The sequence below is a fragment of the Schistocerca gregaria genome, chromosome 7 (genome assembly GCF_023897955.1).
Source record: "Schistocerca gregaria isolate iqSchGreg1 chromosome 7, iqSchGreg1.2, whole genome shotgun sequence".
NCBI lineage: Eukaryota > Metazoa > Arthropoda > Insecta > Orthoptera > Acrididae > Schistocerca > Schistocerca gregaria.
In genome coordinates this window covers 18,390,635-18,415,962 of record NC_064926.1, presented here as the reverse complement: position 1 = coordinate 18,415,962, position 25,328 = coordinate 18,390,635, and the positions used below count along the sequence as shown (strand labels likewise).

General features: G+C 44.9%; 1 protein-coding gene across 8 annotated transcripts in view; it reads right to left on the bottom strand.

The window, feature by feature from the left end:
• The window catches only part of LOC126281615 (zinc finger protein 93-like), a 147,520-nt gene that overhangs the window by 56,388 nt on the left and 65,804 nt on the right, over positions 1-25,328 (bottom strand). For 6 of the 8 annotated variants that reach the window (XM_049980730.1, XM_049980727.1, XM_049980734.1 and 3 more), the window contains one exon: positions 10,454-10,546. In XM_049980730.1, the coding sequence (XP_049836687.1) occupies positions 10,454-10,546 (93 nt within the window). Of the gene's footprint in view, positions 1-10,453; positions 10,547-25,328 lie in introns of those variants that run through there. The other 2 variants (XM_049980732.1, XM_049980731.1) reach the window with 2 other exon arrangements.

Genomic DNA, 25,328 nt, shown 5'->3' with positions numbered 1-25,328 from the left:
CTTATAGAACTGTAGGAGGGTTGTTTGTGCAGCCCCCATAATGGTGTGGCTGAGGCAGCGAAGGATGTTGAGGTGCCGACAGCACCGTTGGTTAAGGTTGCGAAGATTAGGTGTCCAATTGAGCTGAGCATCAAACAGCATTCCAAGGAAGTGATGCGTCTCCTCAATATGTAGGAGTTCATTGGCAAGGTAGAGCTCTGGATGGAGGTGGACCGTTTGATGACAGAAATGCTTCACTCGGGTCCTTGGAGGATGAGAACTGAAAACCATGGTTGGACGCCCAAAGATGTGCCTTACGGATAGCTCCCTGCAGCCGCCGTGTAGCGACACTGATGGGGAACTATAATAAAGACAAAAGTCATTGGCATATAGAGAGGAACAGACCGATGAGCCTACCACAGCCTCAAGACCATTAATCACCACCATAAAGAGGGAAACACTAAGAACAGAGCCCTGTGGCACACCATTCTCCTGAATATGAGCAGAGCTAAAATAAGTGCCAACTCTGACCCGAAAGGAGTGATTGGAGAGAAAACTCCATAGAAAAATCGGAATTGGTCCTTGTAAGCCCATTTGTGCAGCGTAGGAAGGATATGATGGTGCCAGGTGGTATTGTACTCTTTCCAAAGATCAAAGAAGACAGCAACTAGATGTTCTCGCCGAGTAAAAGCTGTACAAGTAGCAGACTCTAGCAAGACTAAATTGTCGATCACTGAGCGGCCCTGAGGGAAGCCCCCTGTTGCTGGGCTAGGAGGCCCCGAGCTTCGAGGATCCACATGAGCCACCGACTCGCCATCCATTCCAAGAGTTTGCACATAACGTTGGTAAGGCTGACAGGGTGATAGTTATCAACCACCAGCAGACCTGCACCATGTTTCAGCACCAGGATGGTAACGCTATCCTGCTAATGAGTTGGGAAAACGCCCTCCGTCCATATGCAGTTAAACAGGGCGAGTAATTCATACTGACAGTGCGCAGAGAGATGGCGAAGAAACTGGTTGTGAATTTGTAGAGAGGTATCGGGGCAAGCTGTAAGGGCACTTTGGAACTCCCATTCACTAAATGGGGCGTTGTATCATTTCCAACGGTCTGTGCGAAACGACAACTGCGTATGCTCGGCCTGCTCTTTAATGGAGCGGAATTCTGCACTCTAGCCTGCTGTCACGGAAATACGAGCGAAGTACTCTGCCAGATGTTCGGCGATGGCGATTGTGTCAGTACAAAGTGTACCCAGAAGAGAAAGGCAAGGGACAGACGCATGAGGGCGAAAGCCAAAAATACGCCGAACCCGCGACCACACCTGAGATGGGGAGGTGTGAGAACCTATGGTGACAACATATCATTCCCAGCAGTCCTGTTTGCTCCGCCAGATTAACCGCCGAGCCCGGGACCACAGCCGTTAAAAGGCAACCAAATTCTGTAGGGAAGGATGATGCCGGTGTCGTTGCAGGGCTCGCTAACGGTCCCGAATAGCTTCTGCAATCTATGGTGTCCACCAAGGGACTGACTTACGTCTTAGGGTACTTTAAGGGCAGTGACACATTGCCTGAGCAGCAAAAACAATGGCCATAGTCACCTCGTCCACTGCCAAATCAATGTCACCAGGAAACGGAGCAATGACCATAGTAGCTAAGGTGTAGGCTGCCGAATCAGCTCCATGAAGAGACCATCGTGGCAGCTGGTCAGGGGGTTGGGATTGAAGAAGAGAAACCAGGATAAGAAAGTGGTCACTACCACAGACGTCGTCGTAAACCCTCCTACTGAGGTATGGAAGAAGACCAGGGCTACTAAAAGAGAGGTCAATGGCCGAGTATGTACCATGAGTCAAGCTAAAATATGTGGGAGCACCAGTGTTAAGGAGGCAAATGTACTGCTGTGCCAAGAGAGCCACAACATTCCTACCCTCGCCTGAGATCTGAGCTCCACCCCATAAAGGGTGGTGGGCATTACAGTCCCCCAAAAGGAGGAATGGTGGGGGGAGCTGGGCGAACAAGGCAGCTAGGTCGGCAAGAGGGACAACCTCATCCGGGGGAAGGTAGAGGGAACAGATGGTAAGCCCCATTCCTGCCCGGATTCGGACAGCCACAGCCTCAAAAGCTGTGTGAAGTGGCACTGGGGCACTAGGAACAGTGGCAAGAACAAAAACACAGACACCACCAGACACCCTGTCATAAACTACGCGGTTCTTGTAGTAACACCGATAGCCACGGAGGGAGAGGGTCTGTCGAACAGGAAACCAGGTTTCCTGTAGGGCCAGACAAGTGGCAGGGAAGCAGCACAAAAGCTGTTTCAAGACAGCAAGGTGGTGAAAAAACCATGCCAATTCCATTGACGGCTAATGGTATCCAACTGTGAAGACATGACAGAACCTGGGGGGGGGGGGGGGGGGGGGGGAGGGTTAGCTTGCCGCCACCAATTGCGAAGTAGCCTGATCAACTTGTATAGGAGCTGCAAGTCGAGCAACATGTAGCTCCTGAGTGGATGTTACATTCTCTACACCATCTTCAGGTGCTGTGGTGAACTCCTTTTCTGTTTCTCTGTCATTCTCCTTTTGCTTTTCTTCTTTTTGGTAGGGTCCCGTTTGTCCTTCAGTTTATCAGGCTGGGTGGGTTTTTCCAACACAGTCTCATGGACCAACGAAGACCTGGAAGCCTTACAGCCCTCAGATGGTGGCTTTTCAGCCACTGGCTGATATCTGGAGGGGTAGTAACCATGGAAGGGAGGGCACAAAGCGATGCCATCCGCGCGAGGGGAGCCGGAGGAGGCGGGCACTTCTCCGGCTCAGAGGTGGGGACTGAAGTCCCTAAAGGAGGGGTGTTACTCCCGATGTTGATAACAGGGGAGCGACAGAAGAGGGTGTTCCCAACTACCTGGGGGGTGGGGGGGGGGGGGCGGTGAGGGGGGGGGGGGGGGGGCAGGAATAGACGGCCGGGCTGGAGGGCCCACAAAAAGTGGCTGAGCTTGGGACCTCGTCGCCAGGGATGGTGACATCGAAGGTGCTGCAGCAAACGTTGATGAAATGCGCAAAGGGTGAAGTTGGTCATACTTGTGTTTGGCCTCTGTGTAAGTGAGCCTGTCTAAGGTCTTATACTCCATGTTCTTCCATTCTTTTTGATAAACTGCACAGTCTGACGACCAAGTTGAATGTTTCTGTCCACAATTGACACAGACGGGGCGGCGAACATGGGACGTTGGGGTGGGAGGCACGTCCACAATCCCGACAGTTGAGTTGGCGTCACATATCAATGGCATATGCCATGGGAGTGGGGATGTAAGACTTAACATCATATCGATATCACCACCTCGACATTCTTGGGCAGGATGTCGCCCTCAAAAGCCAAGATGAAGGTGCCGGTGGCAAACCTACATCTTTAGGTCCCCTGAAGACACGTTGCACAAAGTAGACACCGTGGCGTACCAGATTTGCATGGAGCTCTTCATCAGACTGCAAAAACAGGTCACGATGAAAAATAATTCCCTGAACTATATTGAGGCTCTTTTGAGGCGTAATGGAGACTGCAACACCACTAGGCTTGCCACAAGCAGTGCCTGTGACTTTGCTGGGGATGCTGTCTGTATGAGGACTGCTCCAGACCTCATTTTAGACATGCCCTCAACTTCTCCAAACTTATCCTCTAAATTTTCCACCAAAAACTGAGGCTTTGTGGTCAGAAATATGTCCTCATCTGTTCGGCTGCAAACCAGAAATCAAGGAGAATATGTCGCACCAGGTAATTTAGACTGCCGTTTCTCCCTTGGTGTGGACAGGGAAGAGAACAATTTAGGGTCATACTGTAAGGCATTGATCTTTCCTTTCTTAGAAACTCGTACCTGCACACTATTCGTATTTCGTTTCATGCTGGTCCCATGAGCAGCTTGGAGAAGGAATGTCCACCCAGACAGAACCCTGCTTGCCTGGGTAATCCTAACACAACCAGAGGGCGGCAGGTTCCACATAGGTCACCCACTAGCAACTGTTCTACCTCAACAGCCATGCATCTCCTTGGCACGCAGCACACCTTGAGATTGAGGTTTTTTTTATAGAGGTTTATACCATCCTCATGACCCAGGCAGTTAAGACAAGATCCCTGGGCTCTGTACCATACAACGTTCCACCATCACACCTTACAGTGGTCGTTGCAGCATGCTCAGAGCTTACAGTATCTAGGACTGGTGGTGCTTCCCAGTCCCCAGCTCAGGGACCCCAGGGTCGCCAAGCCCGCACCCGAAAATTAAATGCTGAGCCCCCCTGAGGGGGGCATTATCTTTTGTGGTTGCTTTTTGTTGCTGCTTTGTTTGGGCTCAATCATTCCTTTCTTTTCCTTATTTTAGCACAAAGTCACCATTTCTGATCAGCATAATGATAGAGGGCAGGAATGATTAGTGTTGTTCACAAATAACTGATTACAGGCAAGCAAGAATGTGCATATAGCCATTAATTTTGTGATTTTGGTTTGGTGCATGTGGTATCCATACACCCTATTTTTGAGCCTTACCCATTGCGTGCAAATATTGGAAGATCATGAAAAGATCACAGTTCATCGAATTTGCCAGTTCTCAAGTAGTGATATGGATCATTGTGAATGAATGCATTTAAATGATCTCTATCAAGCCCCGAAGGTAAGTCACTAATGGCAAAACAATTCTCCTTAGAATTAAAAAACAATTTTCTTGCGAAGCTCTGTCCAAAGGTATTAAACACAAATAGGATGCAGATGTTTCTGGCTGCCTCCATTGCTTTTACACCTATATAGAACCCAACAGTGCTCCTATTTCTCCACTGGGCACTCCGCTATCTAGTGGCCACAGTTCCACTTAGTATCTTCAAATGACAAAATGAAAATATGTAAAATCAAAGAGCAACAGTGAACTACAAATAAAAAATGACAATTGATAAATAAACCCTCACCAACAGGAATACCAACATGCAAAACTAAAGTCTATCAACTTATGCACCAGCCTAATATTTAGAAAAAACTGAGATAATATCAGGCCATGAAATCAATTTCTTAACAGAAGCTGGAAAAAACTGGAGGAGGGAGCGAGTGACCATTGAAATTAGATTCATCAGACTCAGTCAGGAAATGTATACTTGATCAGATATCAGATGCACGGTCAAATCAGTCACAAGAATCATCTGCTGACAGAAGCAGGAACTCTTCTTGTTATGGTTTAACAATCTAATAACTAAAATATTGTGTTGACTTTACAGCATGACTGAAATGTGCAGTATAAGTGTAGAAACCTTATTGGCTTCACATTACAACCTTCATGTCCCTTTACTCAGGAAACTACGGTGTTAAATAAATCTTACCTTAGCAACAAAAACTGGGTCATAGTAATAAATCATACCTTGGGAGGAAAACTGAATACAGAATGGAGAAACAATCATACCATGTCCCACAGGGTTCAGCATTTGATTTATCCTGACCTACATAAATACTGAGCTAAAACCATTGCAGGTGCCTTCAAAACCTTGCTGATGACACCAAGTACACTGATAACTGGCAAACACACTCATACTAGAAACAGCCAGGAAAATAAAGGAACATGCTATCAACCAGTTTACAGGCAACGTAGCAAAAACTCAACTTTACACTTACATAAGCACACTTGACGCAATTCCAAACAAATCCAAATGACTTACAGATACATGGAGATATCAATGACAGGCACTGAATGAGGATACATGAGGTAAGTTCTTGGGCATTTGGATGGATATTAAATTAAGGAAGCACCAGCATGAGAATGCTCTTATCTCTCTGCCTTGCAATTAATGAATGTTCTTCCAGAGTATCAGCTTACAGAAATGCTGACTAGCATGCTTTCACTCAGTACTATCCTATACGATAATCTTATAGGACATGGCAGCTATGAACAAATTAGTATTTATCCTATACAAGCTTGTAGTACCAATGATGTCGTGATGACAACTTAACACCTCGCATAAACCTCTTCACTGACCTAGGGAATCTTGTGCCTAAATCTCACTATGGAACTCCCTATTGGCTTTTACATTAAGTAACAAATATTTTATTTATTTGTAGTTGGCTGTCCCAGAAGATATTTCCAAAAACAAGTCAAAACTCCAAAAGACACTATCATAATTGCCTCCAGGTGAGTAGTGTTGAGGGGATCAACTTGAGAAGTTCACCATTTTGTTGATCCTATTTCAACTGAAACCCAAGTAGACACCAAGGAATTGTATGCAGTATGTATCATTTAGTCTGTGACCAGTGATGTCTACAACTTCCAGTAGCAGGTCATTTCTAATTAAATTGCATGTTATAAAATGAATCGTCAAGGGATGACTTGAACTGGTGACTGCAAGATTAATAAGGGTTACGTGCTGTGCAATATGGTACAGGAAGTTTGTTGGTACTGATCATGAGTTGTTATTAAACTCAAAAGATGTGATAAACAGTTTAGTGAGATTGGCACTGAACTGAATCTGAAGAGAAGGGAATTCTGTAACAAACTGAAGAAAGTTGACAATATTAGAAAACACATAGATCAACCAAAAACAGAAGAGATGCAAAATTATCAGAAATATCATTGTTCATATGAATTGTGTACCACTGCATTGGAACCTGCACAAAAGAACACTTCTGAACAGCAAGCTGCCTGAGGGATTGATCAGCTATAAGGGGCTGCAGACCTGACCTGGAAATTTGCTTTATCTCGCAGTATGCTATCTCTTATTGGCAGGAGTTTGTGAAAGGCTCCACCTATGTGCCTCCTCTTCCAACATCATTGGATGAACTATGATACTACATATGAACAGCAGTGAGTTTCCTAAGCTGATGTGCTTGGAAATGCATGGATCAATTCTATCGCATGGGCACTTAAATGTGTTGAAAAGAATTTTGATACTTGTGATCAGTAAATGATGAATCTGATCCTAAACACAGCTGTTAAAAGCACCTTAATATCATATGTGCATACACACACAAATTGTAATCAATGGGAAGATCATATGGTTCCTTTGTAAATAAAGGCTTTGCAGGCATGTATACAGGGTGTTACAAAAAGGTACAGTCAAACTTTCAGGAAACATTCCTCACACACAAATAAAGAAAAGATGTTATGTGAACATGTGTCCGGAAAGGCTTAATTTCCATGTTAGAGCTCATTTTAGTTTCGTCCACCTACACTCAATGGAGCACGTTATGATGATTTCGTATGGGATACTCTACCTGTGCTGCTAGAGCATGTACCTTTACAAGTACGGCACAACATATGGTTCATGTGCGATGGAGCTCCTGCACATTTCAGTCGAAGTGTTCGTACGCTTCTCAACAACAGATTCGGTGACCGATGGATTGGTAGAGGTGGACCAATTCCATGGCCTCCATGCTCTCCTGACCTCAACCCTCTTGACTTTCATTTATGGGGGCATTTGAAAGCTCTTGTCTACGCAACCCCAGTACCAAATGTAGAGACTTTTCGTGCGTGTATTGTGGACGGCTGTGATACAATACGCCATTCTCCAGAGCTGCAAAAGCGCATCAGGGATTCCATGGGACGGAGGGTGGATTCATGTATCCTCGCTAACGAAGGACATTTTAAACATTTCCTGTAACAAAGTGTTTGAAGTCATGCTGGTACGTTCTGTTGCTGTGTCTTTCCATTCCATGACTAATGTGATTTGAAGAGAAGTAATAAAATGAGCTCGAACATGGAAAGTAAGCGTTTCCGGACACATGTCCACATAACATATTTTCTTTCTTTGTGTGTCAGGAATGTTTCCTGAAAGTTTGGCCGCGCCTTTTTGTAACGCCCTGTAGAAGTAAAAATCGGACCCCAATTCTGTACCTTTATTTAATACAACGTTATAGCTTTGTGAAATCTGATGATTTTAAACATCCTGAAGAATTGCTTATAAAGGTATAACTTTTTTCAGTAAAATATGGTAATTTGTCTCTATGGGTTGCATCTGCTACTGAACATTTCAGAAATTTTTCATAAAATTAAATTTGCTTTTAACACTGTAACCTCTGCTATGGCTAGAGATGGAGTGTGAATGTTAGTCATTTGTTCATTCCTTGATTTACACATTGCATTCGATAAACGAAGATGTGGATGTAAGTGGGTGAGCCAGGCAGCAAATCTTAAAGCAGAAGCTCCCACAGTAATTTACCTCTGAAGTATACTGACACCCAGCTGTTTGTGCCTACTGCTAATCTACTCACACTGCTAATTATGGGAACTGATAATGGATTATTTTGTAGGTATGTGAATGTACATTTACTACTACAAAAAATATCGCTGTTGCTCCTACTACATTAGTAAGATACTTCTTTTACCAAGCATCTCCACATACATCGATACTCAGCTATCCAGGTAATGGTGCATTGGGAAGGGTACCCCATAGCCCTGCTGGTCATTTTCGTTCCCATTCCACTCGCAAATACGAGGGAAAAAGACTGTCTATGCGCCTCCATATCAGCCCCGATTTCTCAAATTTTATCTTCATAGTCCTTATGTGCTATGTATGTTGGAAACAACAAAATTGTTTGGCAATCAGGTTCAAATGGCAATTCTCTAAATTTTCTCAATAGTGTTCCTCGAAAGAATATCACTTTCCTTCTGGAAGTTCTTATTCGAGTTCCTGAAGCATCTCTGTAACACTTGTGTACTGTTTGAACCGACCAGTAACAGATGTGGCAGCCTACCACTTAATTTGCTTCTCCAGCAAAGTATTATTTTGCTATTTTGGTCTAGCTTCTCATCCAATTACTTTAAAAAATTCCCCCAATTTCACAATTAATACAGAATATTGCTGGCCATGTGCCAGTATCAAGATGGTCAGTCCAATTTTTTTGCTTCTTTAAGCCATATCATTTTATGCTCCTGAGACCACAAAGACTGCGTGTCACTCTGGCTGACAGAGCTAAGGTGTTCACTGCACAACTGCAAGTGCCACTCAGGATCACTAATGGTCACACATCCTATTCGTAGATTTGCTCAGTTGTCTACCACTATTTAATTTAAGTTACATATTTTCAAAGTAACAAGTGCGGGGGAACACATCAGTGATATCAGTGCCAACCACATGACATGGTTTTCCAGACCACACAACTAGAAACACACTGTTCTGCACACTTGCTAAGGGAGCAGCACTCCATGCAGTGAAAACTATCCTAGAATCTCTGGCCCTGGTGCTATGGAGACATCTTGTTTGACCTGTGATCTCTTGGGTTGCACGCGACGGCCAGTATGGCCTTTTGTATTTTCACGGTAAGTGGTCACCAACTACAATGCAGCCATTTTGACAACTACAGCTATGCCCTGGGACACTGTACAGTTCGTTGTTTTGGCCTAACTTCTCATTTGCACATGCCTGACTTCTCATTTCTGTAAAACCCTTGTTGTGGAACACCACCACTACTGTTTCACTCACTGTCCAGCCTACTTGTGATGCCAATACATCCCTTTAATTTGTTTAAAATGGCATAACGTGAGTCTGCGCGACACTCCTTTACATAATGTAAGATGTTCCTAGCATGATCGTTTGGTTCCTTGACCTGTATGCTTGTAGAATCACCACACATTTCTTTGTTGAAGAAGCCAACATTTTGTGCCTGAAGAATGCTCTGTAACTGCAACAAGTTTGTTTATGAACAATGAGATCAAGAGTGAGCCAGTACCTAACCTTCTGCAATTGTATGTTAAATGTTCCCCAGTCTTTGTCTAATTTCATTCCTCTAACATATTTATCAATGTGAGCATCTCTTTCTTGTACCAAGGTCATAAAGCACATGAAAAAATTAATCTTCCTTCTCTAGATCTGCCAGGACTCTAATTGTGAGGTCATACATGGCTTTATCTATGTACAATCATTCACCAAAAGTCATATACAGAGTTATTCTATTACTGAAAATTTTATAACTAATATAACAGGCACCACAGAAGCTGCCACAATATGAACAGGTTTTGGCCAAAGTATCAGGGCTGATCTGCAACACACAAATTTTATCTCTCTTTTTCATAACCCAAAAAATTTTTAGGACAAATGTAAGAATATCTATGATTCACACAAAAGATAAGAACAGCCAATGCTCTTTTGAACTGCATTTATCAGAAGTTATTGAAAGTAGGAATATTTCTCAAATGACCTACACTTTTAGAAATTACACTTCATCTAAATGTGAATTTTGTGACCATAGCACACAGCCATTATACAATACACTTGATATCAACAAGGGCTACAAAAAACATGATTATACCAGCTACCTGTCCCTTTCCACTTCTATTTCTATTTGAAACAATCAGCACGTAACAGGTGAAATGAAAGTCAAGTGCAGGAATACAATAATACTCTACAATTATCACCACCAACAAGTTCCAGGAAACTGACAATCTGTGATAATTTCACTGCAATGCATCTTTTACTCTACACAAAAACTTATTACCTGACTACAGGCAATATATCAAACATGTAAATACTTACAATATTCTCAGCTACACTCAGTTCCAAATTCAATTCAGGATCCTCCTTGATAAATTCAGTGGACCATGATATTCCCAATGGATCTTCAATGGACTGAAAGATGGAAACAATCTGTGAATTATAGCTGCTTGGTAACTTCTGTGTGTATATGACAGCTCTCCCTGTTCCTCTCTCATGAGTATCACCCAACTTCAAATATTCTTATCGACTGGGAAGGGTGAGTGTCAGAATGCAACCAAATCAATTCTCTGATTTTGCTATCAGCCATTGTGTAGTATTTATTTGGCAGACTTTTTATTTCTTTTCCTGTCACATAATCCACTCTGATTTCAGAGGCACTACGGCCTGCTCTATCGGATGGTCGTACTGCTTTATACAAACTTGATATACGAGTGAGTCAACATTTCAAAATTAAACTTAGATAATAAATAGATGCAAATAATCTTCCAGCTGTAAATCCATAAACAAGAGGACTTTTTGGTCATTAATCAAATGACTATGGCATTCCATACATTATCAGCAAAATTAACCAAATTAATGCTATTTACACAGCTTCTTGCTCTGTCACCACATATTTTCAGTGCCTACTCTTTAGGAAACAATTGATATTTATGACGTGTACTGGACGAAAATCTTACAGAATTACATACAGTGAAAGCAGGATTTCAGTAATGATGTAAATACTACACTGAATAATGACTGGTAACTCTACAAAATACCCGTGACATATAGTTCCACATCATCTGCTACAGCACTGTGACACAGAGACGTGTAACAATATTAACAATTACTTCCCAAAGGAAGTCTTCCTTGCTCTGTTGACACCAAATATGTTCTTAAGGCATTCATTACATAGAATCATAATAAAAAATTAATGCAAGGGTAATGGTTTGTAAAGATATCCTTGTTACAAGTGTTGTTAAAATACTATTGGTAACAACCTACAATTAACACACTTAACTAAGGTCAACTGGAAGACCACAAACATTCTTGAAAATAGGTGGTATCATAGTTTACTATTGTTCACCATCCCAGAAAATTTAGCTTTAATACTCCGGGTAGACCTGTGGTCTAGGGGTAGTGTCTTTGATTCATAATCAAAACACCTTCGGTCCCAGGTTCGATCCCTGCCACTGCCTAAATTTTGATAAATTATCAGCATTGGCGGCCGAAGACTTCCGGCATAAGAAGTCAGCCTCAACCTGCCAACGGCCTTGTCAAAGAGGGCGGAGCAGCAGATAGAGGTTCCAGGCACACTCTTGTCCTAGGGGTGGGAAATTGCCCCTAAAAGCAGAAGAATCAGCAATGATCAACGACATGTGGCCTGTAGTAGAAGAAGTGTCATGATGATCTCTCCATTGGCAAAAGATTCCAGAATAGTCCCCCATTCGGATCTCCAGAAGGGGACTTATAAGAGGGAGGTTACCATGAGAAAAAGATTGCATAATCAACGAAACGATAACGTTCTACGAGTCGGAGTGTGGAATGTCAGAAGCTTGAAGGTGGTAGGGAAACTAGAAAATCTGAAAAGGGAAATGCAAAGGCTTAATCTAGATACAGTAGGGGGAGGAAGACAAGGATTTCTTGTCAGATGAGTATCGGGTAATATCAACAGCTGAAGATGAACAGATAGAGAAAGTGTATGAGGGTATTGAAAGGGTAATGCAGTATGTAAACGGGGACGAAAATCTAATAGTCATGGCCGACTGGAATGCAGTTGTAGGGGAAGGAGTAGAAGAAAAGGTTACAGGAGACTATGGGCTTGGGACAAGGAATGAAAGAGGAGAAAGACTGAGTTCTGTAACAAGTTTCAACTAGTCATAGCGAATACCCTGTTCAAGAATCACAAGAGGAGGAGGTATACTTGGAAAAGGCCGGGAGATACGGGAAGATTTCAATTAGATTACATCATGGTTAGACAGAGATTCCGAAATCAGATATTGGATTGTAAGGCATACCCAGGAGCAGATAGAGACTCAGATCACAATACAGTAGTGATAAAGAGTAGGCTGAAGTTCAAGACATTAGTCAGGAAGAATCAATACGCTAAGAAGTGGGATACAGAAGTTCTAAGGAATGACGAGATACGTTTGAAGTTCTCTAACGCTATAGATACAGCAATAAGGAATAGCGCAGTAGGCAGTACAGTTGAAGAGGAATGGACATCTCTAAAAAGGGCCATAACAGAAGTTGGGAAGGAAAACATAGGTACAAAGAAGGTAGCTGTGAAGAAACCATGGGTAACAGAAGAAATACTTCAGTTGATTGATGAAAGGAGGAAGTACAAACATGTTCAGGGAAAATCAGGAATACAGAAATACAAGTCGCTGAGGAATGAAATAAATAGGAAGTGCAGGGAAGCTAAGCCGTAATGGCTGCAGGAAAAATGTGACGACATCGAAAAAGATAGGACTGTCGGAAGGACAGGCTCAGCATATAGCAAAGTCAAAACAACCTTTGGTGATATTAAAAGCAACGAAGGTAACATTAAGAGTGCAACGGAAATTCCACTGTTAAATGCAGAGGAGAGAGCAGATAGGTGGAAAGAATACATTGAAAGCCTCTATGAGGGTGAAGATTTGTCTGATGTGATAGAAGAAGAAACAGGAGTCGATTTAGAAGAGATAGGGTATCCAGTATTAGAATCGGAATTTAAAAGAGCTTTGGAGGACTTACGGTCAAATAAGGCAGAAGGGATAGATAACATTCCATCAGAATTTCTAAAATCTTTAGGGGATGTGGCAACAAAACGACTATTCACATTGGTGTGTAGAATATATGAGTGGCGACATACCATTTGACTTTCGGAAAAGCATCGTCCACACAATTCCGAAGACGGCAAGAGCTGACAAGTGCGAGAATTATCGCACAATCAGCTTAACTGCTCATGCATCGGAGATGCTTACAAGAATAATATACAGAAGAATGGAAAAGAAAATTGAGAATGCGCTAGGTGACGATCAGTTTGGCTTTAGGAAAAGTAAAGGCACGAGAGAAGCAATTCTGACGTTATGGCTAATAATAGAAGCAAAGCTAAAGAAAAATCAAGACACGTTCATAGGATTTGTCGACCTGGAAAAACTGTTCGATAATATAAAATGGTGCAAGCTGTTTGAGATTCTGAAAAAAGTAGGGGTAAGCTATAGGGAGATGGGTCATATACAATATGTACAACAACCAAGAGGGAATAATCTGTACATCGAGGAAGCAATGATGGAAATAAAAGAAAGGTTCAGGAGTGTAATTAAAATACAAGGTGAAAGGAGATCAATGATACGATTCGCTTATGACATTGCTATCCTGAGTGAAAGTGAAGAAGAATTAAATGATCTGCTGAACGGAATGAACAGTCTAATGAGCACACAGTATGGTTTGAGAGTAAATAGTAGGAAGACGAAGGTAATGAGAAGTAGTAGAAATGAGAACAGCGAGAAACTTAACATCAGGATTGATGGTCACGAAGTCAATGAAGTTAAGGAATTCTGCTACCTAGGCAGTAAAATAACCAATGACAGGCGGAACAAGGAGGACATCAAAAGCAGACTCGCTATGGCAAAAAAGGAATTTCTGGCCAAGAGAAGTCTACTAATATCAAATACCGGCCTTAATTTGAGGAAGAAATTTCTGAGGATGTACGTCTGGAGTACAGCATTGTATGGTAGTGAAACATGGACTGTGGGAAAACCGGAACAGAAGAGAATCGAAGCATTTGAGATGTGGTGCAATAGACGAATGTTGAAATTAGGTGGACTGATAAGGTAAGGAATGAGGAGGTTCTACGCAGGATCGGAGAGGAAAGGAATATGTGGAAAACACTGATAAGGAGAAGAGACAGAATGATAGGACATCTGCTAAGACATGAGGGAATGACTTTCAATGTACTAGAGGGAGCTTTGAGGGTAAAAACTCTAGAGGAAAACAAGAGATTGGAATACGTCAAGCAAATAATTGAGGACGTAGGTTGCTAGTGCTACTCTGAGATGAAGAGGTTAGCACAGGAAACGAATACGTGGCGGGCCGCATCAGACCAGTCAGTAGACTAATGACCAAAAAAAAAATACTCCATATTTGAGTCATGACAACCGTACTGCACTACCTGTGCAGCAGAGCAGAGCAGAGCAGGGGAGAGAGGGGAATGAGAGTGGGGGGCAGAAGGGGAGAGGGGGTAGATGGGGGGAGAGAATGACTGACTTTTGAAACATATCTTGTGTAGTAGCTGTCAAGGCCCCAACACTAATAATCACATATATTCCATGTAGGGTTTCACACCGGCGTCTTCATCAGTAAACACTTCCGGGCTAAATTGCTGTGGTCTATCTGTAGAACTACTACTCCCTGACGTTTCGTTCTCAACTACGGAGAACATCTTCCGAGGTGAGTCAATGACTGGCTGCTAGGAGCTGGGGTCGCCGCTTATATGGAGATCGTAGAGGGCGCCACCGCACGTCACGTGGCGCCGATATGTAGCTATCTCTGGCTATCGTCTGTTCTCTCGATTGCAGGCAATCGATTGTCACGTGATTGACACAACGTCGACCGCCATATTTTGTCCAATTTTAATCGTTCTTCTTTACGATTAAAATTGTATTGATGTTTGTCAATTTCAATTGCCTCTCTATACATACGTGTATAATAATGCAACGTCCTCGCTGGCACGCTTGTCTCACCGTATTTTATTTCGTGATCTCCATCCTTAAAAACATGTTCCGCTACTGCCGATTTGTCGATATGTCCCAAGCGACAGTTTATTTTGTGCTCAGTCAAACGTGTATTGATGCTTCTTTTTGTAGTTCCTATGTAAACCCTGCCACAACTACACGGGGTGACGAGTATCTTTTGTTGATCTTAGGCACTCACTAATTTTATTAGTAGGTCTGAAAATAGTCTCCACCTGAAACTTGGCTAGTACTTTTCCAATGCGATCCGTGATGTTATGGATGAAGGGCAGAAATACTTTTCCAGCTGATGGTTGTTGCTGTCTCCTATTTTTAGGCATTTTTCTACTTTGGTGAAGCGCTCTGTTAATCTCGTTTTTCGTATAACCATTTTTCACAAAAGCCATTTGTATATGATTTATTTCTTCTTGTAAGTAGCCTGGTTCACAAATATTATTGGCCCTATCCACTAGTGTCTTTATGATCCCCTCTTTTGCCTAGGGTGGTGGTTTGAGTTCTTATGGAGGTAGCGATTTTGTGGCGCACAACTACAATGGTCATTAGCGCCCTGACTAATTTAGGAATGTACCGTGAGGCACAAGGTTAAAACAGCAAATAAAAGGGACAACACTATAAAAGACGTATAAACAGACATAGGATTAAAAAACTACAGCATAATCAAATGTCCTTAGACAGGTGTGTCCAGTTGATAAAATGAAGAACGCGAGCAGCAGCTCCTGGGTCATCCGCTAAAATGGCATCCAGAGTACATGGCAGGCCAAGATCAAGACGCAGCATAGTAAAATCCGGACATGACGTTAAAATGTGGCGCACCGTCAGCAATTGCCCACATGGACAGAACGGCACCGGCGCTGCCGTCCGCAGATGGCGATGGCTGAACTGGCAGTGTCCAATTCGTAGCCGGGCCAAAACGATCTCCTCCCGCCGAGAAGGACGTCCAAGCTGCAGGAAGAGGTTTCAAGGCCCGAAGCATGTTGTCTGTAAGTGCAGCCCAATCGGCATGCCACAGCGATAGAATGCTCCGACAAATGACTGTGCTACAATCTGTTGAAGGGACACAACAAGAAGCCGTCCGTGGCTGGAGGACCGCAGCCTTGGCCGCGGCATCTGCAGCTTCGTTCCCAGGGATACCGACATGGCCAGGAACCCACATAAAGCTAACTGGAGACCCGTCGTCCACCAGCTGCTGAAGAGAGTGTTGGATCCGGTGCACAAAAGGGTGAACCGGATACGGATCACTGAGGCTCTGGATGGCGCTTAGAGAATCGGAGCAGATGACATAAGGAGAATGTCGGTGGCGGCAGACGTAAAGAACAGCCTGGTAGAGGGCAAAGAGCTCAGCTGTGAAGACCGAACAATGGCCATGTGGCCGGTATTTGAAACTTTGTGCCCCAACAATAAAAGAACACCCGACCCCGTCATTGGTCTTAGAGCCATCTGTATAAATGAAGGTCATATTAATGAACTTCGAATGAAGTTCGACAAAACGGGAGTGGTATACCGAACCGGGGGTAACCTCCTTTGGGAGCGAGCGGAGGTCAAGGTGAACGCGAAACTGAGCCTGGAGTCAAGGTGGCGTGTGGCTCTCGCCCACTCTAAAGGTTGCAGGGAGTGAAAAATCAAGGAGTGGAAGGAGGCGACAAAAGCGAACTCCAGGGGGTAGCAGGGCAGAGACATACAACCCGTATTGACGGTCGAGAGAGTCGTCAAAAAAGGAACGATACGGTAGGTGGTCGAGCTTTGACAGTAGCCGACAGGCGTAACGACAAAGCAGTATATTGCGCCAGTAGGTGAGTGTCAATTCACCGGCTTCAGCATGAAGACTCTCGACGGGACTAGTATAAAGCGTCCTGGGACCTCTACTGTTCCTGATCTATATAAATGACCTGGGTGACAATCTGAGCAGTTCTCTTAGACTGTTCGCAGATGATGCTGTAATTTACCGTCTACTAAGGTCATCCGAAGACCAGTATCAGTTGCAAAGCGATTTAGAAAAGATTGCTGTATGGTGTGTCAGGTGGCAGTTGACGCTAAATAACGAAAAGTGTGAGATGATCCACATGAGTACCAAAAGAAATCCGTTGGAATTCGATTACTCGATAAATAGTACAATTCTCAAGGCTGTCAATTCAACTAAGTAGCTGGGTGTTAAAATTACGAACAACTTCAGTTGGAAGGACCACATAGTTAATATTGTCGAGAAGGCGAGCCAAAGGTTGCGTTTCATTGGCAGGACACTTAGAAGATGCAACAAGTCCACTAAAGAGACAGCTTACACTACACTCGTTCGTCCTCTGTTAGAATATTGCTAAGCGGTGTGGGATCCTTACCAGGTGGGATTGACGGAGGACATCGATAGGGTGCAAAAAAGGGCAGCTCGTTTTGTATTATCACATTATAGGGGAGAGAGTGTGGCAGATATGATACACGAGTTGGGATGGAAGTCATTACAGCATAGACGTTTTTTGTCGCGGCGAGACCTTTTTACGAAATTTCAGTCACCAACTTTCTCTTCCGAATGCGAAAATATTTTGTTGAGCACAACCTACATAGGTAGGAATGATCATCAAAATAAAATAAGAGAAATCAGAGCCCGAACAGAAAGGTTTAGGTGTTTGTTTTTTCCGCTCGCTGTTCGGGAGTGGAATAGTAGAGAGATAGTATGATTGTGGTTCGATGAACCCTCTGCAAGCACATAAATGTGAATTGCGGAGTAGTCATGTAGATGTAAATGTAGACATTTAGGGAACGGGTAAAACGGGCAGCCAAATATGACATGTGGAGACCAACTAAGTTTCCTGTCAAATTTAAGACCTAAAAATTTTGTTGTCTCCACAAATGGGAGAGCAACGGGGCCGAGTCGTAAGGACGGTGGGAGAAACTCTTTGTAGCGCCAGAAGTTAATACAGACCGTTTTCTTGGCAGAAAAACGGAAGCCATTGGCGACACTCCAGAAGTAAAGAAGGTCAAGAGAACGCTGGAGACAGCGCTCCAGGAAACATGTACGCTGTGCGCTGCAATAGATGGTAAAAGCGTCCACGAAAAGGGAGCCTGATACATCATCTGGGAGGCAATCCATTATTGGATTGATCGCTATGGCGAAGAGAGCGACGCTCAAAACTGAGCCCTATGGCACCCCATTCTCCTGGCGAAAGGTGTCTGACAGGACAGAACCCACACGTACCCTGAACTGTCGATCCATTCAAAGGAACGAATAACAAGAGGGAGGCGACCGCGAAAGCCCCGTGTATGCATGGTGTGGAGAATGCCCGCCCTCCAACAGGTGTCGTAAGCCTTCTCCAAATCAAAGAACACAGCATTGGAGTCTCAAGTTAACAAAAATGGTGCAGGAAGCTGAGCAATAATTTGCAGCATGTCTGCCCTGGTAACGGAAGACGACGATGGAGTGTAAACGGTACAGATGGAAAATGTAAAATTGGGGAGAGTAATGCGGACGGCAACTGCCTGCAGGCCGGTGTGCAATGTGATGGGATCATACCAGATATCATCCCGGACCAGCAACATAACCCCTCCATGAGTCGGAATACCTGCCACAGAGGTAAGTCAAAACGCTCAGAAGTGTAGTGTCCCAAGGCAATTTGATCGCTTGGGCATAGCATCGTTTCCTGGAGGGCTACGACGAGCAGACGGTGCCAACGGTGCAAACAGAGCAGCAATTTCAAGTCCTCTCGGTTGGAACGAATGCTGCAAATATTCCAGTGAATAAGTGCCATCGTGAGAAGAAGATGGAAGAAGGGTCATCTAGAAGGCCGTTGAGGGCCCGGCTTCGAGCGAGGACTGCCGCCGCTAGCAGGAGGCAGACAGTCATCGTCCATTTGTTGTATTGGTTCATCGGCCATCTTGTGAAGATGGCCGGGAGGGGGAGCTTCCTCCGCTGGTAAACGGCCAGATGTTCGGCTACCAGCGGTGCGGCCAGGCGAAACAAATGACGGCCTGGGGCGGCAACCGCTGGGTAGCGCAGGAGGAGAAATGCGCCGTGGCGGGGAAGGAGAACTGTGCTTCCTATGAGCCTTCTTGGAAGGTCAATTTGTGGAAGGATTGGTCGATGGCTGAGGGTTCGAGCTACATGGAAGGTCTGCACGAGACGGTTCCTTCTTGAAGGCCCGTGCATCCGACTTCTGGGTCTTCGTCCTGGCAGAAGCTGATAGAGGTGCTTGTGTCGGAGGGGCGACGGGAGGAAGAGGAGACGTCGACCGGGCGATCTTAGCACTGGCCGAACGGACGACCCTAGTGCTGAAGGTCAGATCGCACGTCTGCGTCGCCACCTCCTTGGTAGTCCGAGGAGAGGCGAGGACAGTACTGTACTTCCCCGATGGGAGCAACGTGGGCTTCCTACTACCGAGTAGCTTGCGAGCGGACGAGGTGCAGACTTTCTCTTTGATCCGAATTTCTTGGATACAGCGTTCTTCCTTGTAGATGGGACAGTCGCGGAAGGACGCTGCATGGTCATTGTGACGGTTCACACAACGAGGAGACGGAGATGGACAGTCACCCTCATGGGCATCCCTGCCCCAAGTCACACATGTAGCCGCATTTTAACAAGAATGGCGAGTGTGATTAAAACGCTGACACTGGTAGCAGCGAGTAGGTGTCGGGACATAGGGGCGAACAGAAATAACCTCGTAGCCCGCTTTGAAGCGTGACGGCAGCTGAACACTATCAAAGGTCAAGAAAAGTGTCCGGGTTGGTAGAAGGTCATTGTTGACCTTTTTCATGACCCTATGGACAGCCGTCACGCCCTGCTCAGCGAGGAAGAACTGAATCTCCTCATCAGTCAATCCGTCAAGTGATCTAGTATATACCACACCACGAAACGAATTCAAAGTGCGGTGAGCCTCCACCCGGACAGGGAACGTGTACAGGAGTGTGGCCCGAAGCAGTTTTTGTGCCTGAAAGGTGCTCTCACTTTCTAGTAACAAGGTACCATTACGCAACCTGGTACAAGACTTGACAGATCCGGCTATGGCATCCATGCCATTCTGGATAAAGAAAGGGTTGACAGAGGAAAAATCCTTTCCGTCCTCAGATCGAGAAACTACGAGGAACTGTGGGGCAGGTGGTAGTACTTTTGTCACTGGTGGCTGGTCAAGTTTCCGTTTGTGGGCAGAAGTCGAGAGAGGAGAAGAAGAAGAGAAATCCATTGCGGAGTAATCCCCCATGATTGCCAGCATGTCCGATGGCGCGCTCCTTCCTTGTGGGGACGCTCCCAGAGGGCACTCCCGCCTTAGGTGATTGTTCACACCTCCCGAGAAACGGACGGAGGGTCCAATCGGCATGGTCGGAAGGTGTCAGCTCAGGCAATTACTCCTCCCTGAGCCTGGCCTTTACCAGGAGGTACCTGCGTGCCTTACTTGTCTACCCAGGGCGGGAAATTATGCGTTACCTCGTCACCGGCTATGCGTGCGAACACGTGGGTCGGCCTTCAGGCACGCACAGGGAGGAATGAAGAAGAGGAAAAAGAAAGGAGAGAGGGAGAGAAAGGACAGACTGTCTCAAACACCGAAGCGGAGACCAGAGACGGAGTAGGAGGCAAGGAGGAGGAGGCAAGGAGGAGGAGGCAAGGAGAAGGAGGCAAGGAGAAGGAGGCAAGGAGGAGGAGGCAAGGAGGAGGAGGCAACGAGGAGGAGGCAAGGAGGAGGAGGCAAGGAGGAGAAGGCAAGGAGGAGGAGGCAAGGAGGAGGAGGCAAGGAGGAGGAGGCAAGGAGGAGGAGGCAAGGAGGAGGAGGCAAGGAGAAGGAGCCAAGGAGAAGTGTAAGTAAGACAGTGAGATGGAGAAGAACAAAGAAAGGAACCAAACAAAGGAAGGAAGGAAGGAAGGAACCAGAAGAAGTGAAAAACCAAAATGAACGCAAATATAGGTCGTGAAACCGTCCGTCTCCGGACGCAGGCGCTAACTACCCCCTTGAGGGGGAGGGACTCCTTTTAGTCGCCTCTTATGACAGGCAGGAATACCGCGGGCCTATTCTAACCCATGAACCCGTAGAGGGGGGGGGGGGGGGGGGGGAGATCAGTATGTGTACCTTTCCTTTAGACCTTGTGGCCTAAGGTCCCATCCGCCCATTTGATAACTGATACATCCAAAAGTTAAGTTGCCCATTACTCTCTTTTTCCATGGTAAATTTGATCTTTGGGTTGATGCTATTTAAGTGCACCAGGAAATCATTCAAGTCCTCTTCCCCATGATTCCATATTACAAAGGTATCATCCACATACCGATACCACTTCGAGGGGCTTTTTGTGGCAGACTGCAGTGCTTGATGTTCAAAGTATTCCATGAATAAATTCACAATTACGGGGCTTAGGGGGCTTCCCATGGCTACCCCATCAATCTGTTCATCTATTTTTAAGGATGGAGATCACGAAATAAAATACGGTGAGACAAGCGTGCCAGCGAGGACGTCGCATTATTATACACGTATGTATAGAGAAGCAATTGAAATCGACAAACATCAATACAATTTTAATCGTAAAGAAGAACGATTAAAATTGGACAAAATATGGCGGTCGACGTTGTGTCAATCACGTGACAATCGATTGCCTGCAATCGAGAGAACAGATGATAGCCAGAGATAGCTACATATCGGCGCCACGTGACGTGCGGTGGCGCCCTCTACGATCTCCATATAAGCGGCGACCCCAGCTCCTAGCAGCCAGTCATTGACTCACCTCGGAAGATGTTCTCCGTAGTTGAGAACGAAACGTCAGGGAGAAGTAGTTCCACAGATCGACCACAGCGATTTAGCCCGGAAGTGTTTACTGATGAATCACATATATTCTTCAATTAGCAACAGGCAGCAAGAAAATATGGTGCACAAGTCTGACATTTGAAACTGAAGCTGAGTTTATTCTTGAATGGAGGTACAACAATAAGCAATTGACCCCAAAATATCAATCAAAATTATTTCTTACATATCAAGCAGCAACCAGCATAGACAGTAACCATACAACTATGACAGTGGATGTATTTTACATCAATGGTCCGAAAAGGCTAAGTTGCCCTCCCTTGAAGAGAGCAATAAAAGCCCTCCTTGTGAATTAGATATAAAACTAAGTCCGCCACCGTGGCACCCGGGGTAGCAAGTCCGGGAGATTAAGATTCTGCCACAGGGTGGCTAGGTTGGACAGTACAGCAAAATGTAGACCACTGTTGAATGGGAATGACGACAGTGGTGTGGCACTGGAGGAGATGACCATGAGACCACCACATACCGCTGACGTGGAGCTGGCAGAGTATGGTAGAATGCTTGTGAGAGGCCTGCATGGATGACCTACGTAGATTCATAGTCTCCTTATCACTGGTTGTTTGAAGTCACAGTGATTCATTCCGTATTTCAGGTTCCTAAAACTTGATGACATAATACTTATCAGAGGTCTGTTTCCAGGTTACTGATTACAAGAGCCAGTTTACATTTGGGCAAGCTATCAGTAAGTTTGTTCCCAGGGATCCCAACACGAGCCAGACTCCAAACAATCATCACTGAGCATCCACATTGCTCAAGGGCATACTGGGAATACTGGTTAGCTATTACCAAGGTATGCTTTCAAACTGGTCAAGAGGTTGCTGAAGATGAAGGACCCACCAGTGGCGGAAAGGATATGCTAAAGGAGCATGAGAGATGGCTATTAACTCTACAGCTTCTGGCAAGGAAAATTAGCTGCACAGGGCCTCAGAAGGGACCGTGTGTTTCGGACCTCATGATGGATCAAGAAAAAGCTGTGACCAATGGGTTTCCCAAAGAGGTATACATGAGTGGGCCCAGAGTAGAGGTGGAGGAAGAAATAACTGGAGTTCATAGGGGAGGGACAGGGTGTGGACTGCAATCAAAATCCCTGAACCGGGCCGCCATTATGGTAGATGGGTTTCCGTGTTTGGAAAGAAGGGATGATAGTTTGGATGCTTAAGAGAGTTGCAAACATAGGTAATGTAACTGAGTAGTTGTTGTTGGCTCTTGATACACAATGAATGGATCCCAGCCTCCATACATAATTTGTCCACAGGACTAGTTCAAAAGACACCTGTAGCAAATCAAACACCACAGTGGTGCATCAGATCCTGTATCCACAATGCTGAGGATGATGCCGAACCATATACCAGACGCCCATAACGAAGACAGGGTAGTATTATGGCTTTGTAAAGCTGCAGAAGGGCAGCACACACTGCACCTCTGCTGGTGTTACTCAGGTGACAAAGTTTACTGAGGTGCAGCAAGCACTTTCACTTACATTGCAAAATACTGGGAATTCATGTCAACTAGGAAATAAAGACCAATCCTAAAAAAACAGTAAGTTCCTGACACATTGAGTAGTCTGTCAGGAAGATATATTTCTGGTTGTGGATGAACCATACAATGTTGACAGAAAACCATGACATAGGTCTTGGCAGCAGAAAACCAAAATCCGTGGGTGAGTGCCCATGACAGCATCTTTCATATGGTGCCTTGCAGTCTACATTCAGTAGCACCCACACTAGAGGAGCTATAGTAAGAGGCCCAAATAGTTAGTATGTAAGGATGTAAGGATGGTGATACTGAGGTGACCACTGATAGCTTGCAGAAAGACAAGGACACTGTACAGAGCCCTGCAGGAGTCAATTCTCTTGGGTATGTGGAGTGTTGTGGGAAGCATGGACTAGAACCCAGAACATACACTGTGACAGGACATTATAGAAAAAAATTGGGAGTGGCTCCCACATAACCCACTCATGTAAGGCAGCAAGGATATGGCCTCACCTACTGGTGTCATACAGCTTTTGCAGGTCAAAGATGGCAATAATGCATTGACATTGGGCAAAAGCTGATTGGCGGGCAGACTCCAGGCAAACCAGATCAATAGTGGAAAAGCCTTGGCGAAAGCCACATTGGGATGCAGCCAGAAGACCCCGAGACTCAAGGAGCCACACAGCTGCCAGCTCACTGCGCATTCAAGCAATTTATGGAGAACATTGGTGACACTTGATGGGTGATAACTGCTCATTTCTAAAGGTGCTTACCCTGTTTTAACACTGTGACACAATGATGCTTTGTAATTGTTGCAATGGGAACTGGCCCTCACTCCAGATCCAGTTATAGATGGCAAGGATAGGATGCTGACAATCCACTGATAGGTGCCTGATCATTTGGTTGTGGATATGACCTGGCCCTGGTGCTGTATCAGGACAGATGACTAGGACACTGATGAATTCCCACTCAATGAATGGAGCTTTATACAGCTCCAGGTGGCATGTAGTAAAAGATAACTGCTTTTGCTTTAATCATTGCTTGATGACATGAAAGAAAGGTTGATAATTCTCAGGTGCTGTGATTCAAGCATATGCAGAGCAAAATGTTTGGGAATGGTGTATGGGTCAGTGAAGACAGTGCAATTTCAAGGCAACAGCAGATACACCTACTAGTGTCTGGTGTATGTAGAGAAATCTCATCTTAGGCCAAACCTGCGGAGGAGAGGTGGTCCGATGGTTGAAACATGCTGCTCCCAACATTCTTGTTTGTAACATTTCATCAGATGGCAGAACTGGGGATAAAGCCACTTAAATAAGATGCTCCATCGATTGGTGTCACTTATGGTGCTGGAGAGCCTGCCTATTATCACTAATGGCCTCAGCAATCTCTGATGATCGACAAGGTACTATTTTTGTTTAGGACACTCAACTACGAAGGTCATCAGCACCCAGTTACTAACGTTAGTGCACTAATAGTGTAGAAAAACGCAAGGGGGCAACACCAGAATGTAGTCGTAAAGATGCAGGAAAACAATGTAAAAGAGTTAGATCTCTTTGGACAAGTCCGTCAATGTAATAAAACTAAGGACACAAGCAGCTCCGCGAGTGTCATCAGCTTCAGGTCCCTGTAAGGTAGACAGCACACAAAGGACAACACGAGAGTGAATAAAACGGGGACAGGACAATAAAATATGGCGCACCATCAATGGATGACCACAGGGGCACTGCGGGGCGGGGTCACCGGACAACAGGTAGCGGTGGCTAAAGCACCAATGTCCAATCAGTAACTTGGCCAAACTGACCTCTCGCCGGGAAGGGTGTGACGAGGTCGTCCAAGCTGTCAGGATTGGTTTGATGCCCCAAAGCTTATTTTTATGGAGAGAAGACAAAGCCTCATGCCACAATGATGAAACGCGCCGACAAAGAACCCCACTAACATCAGTTGATGGGACACAAAAGG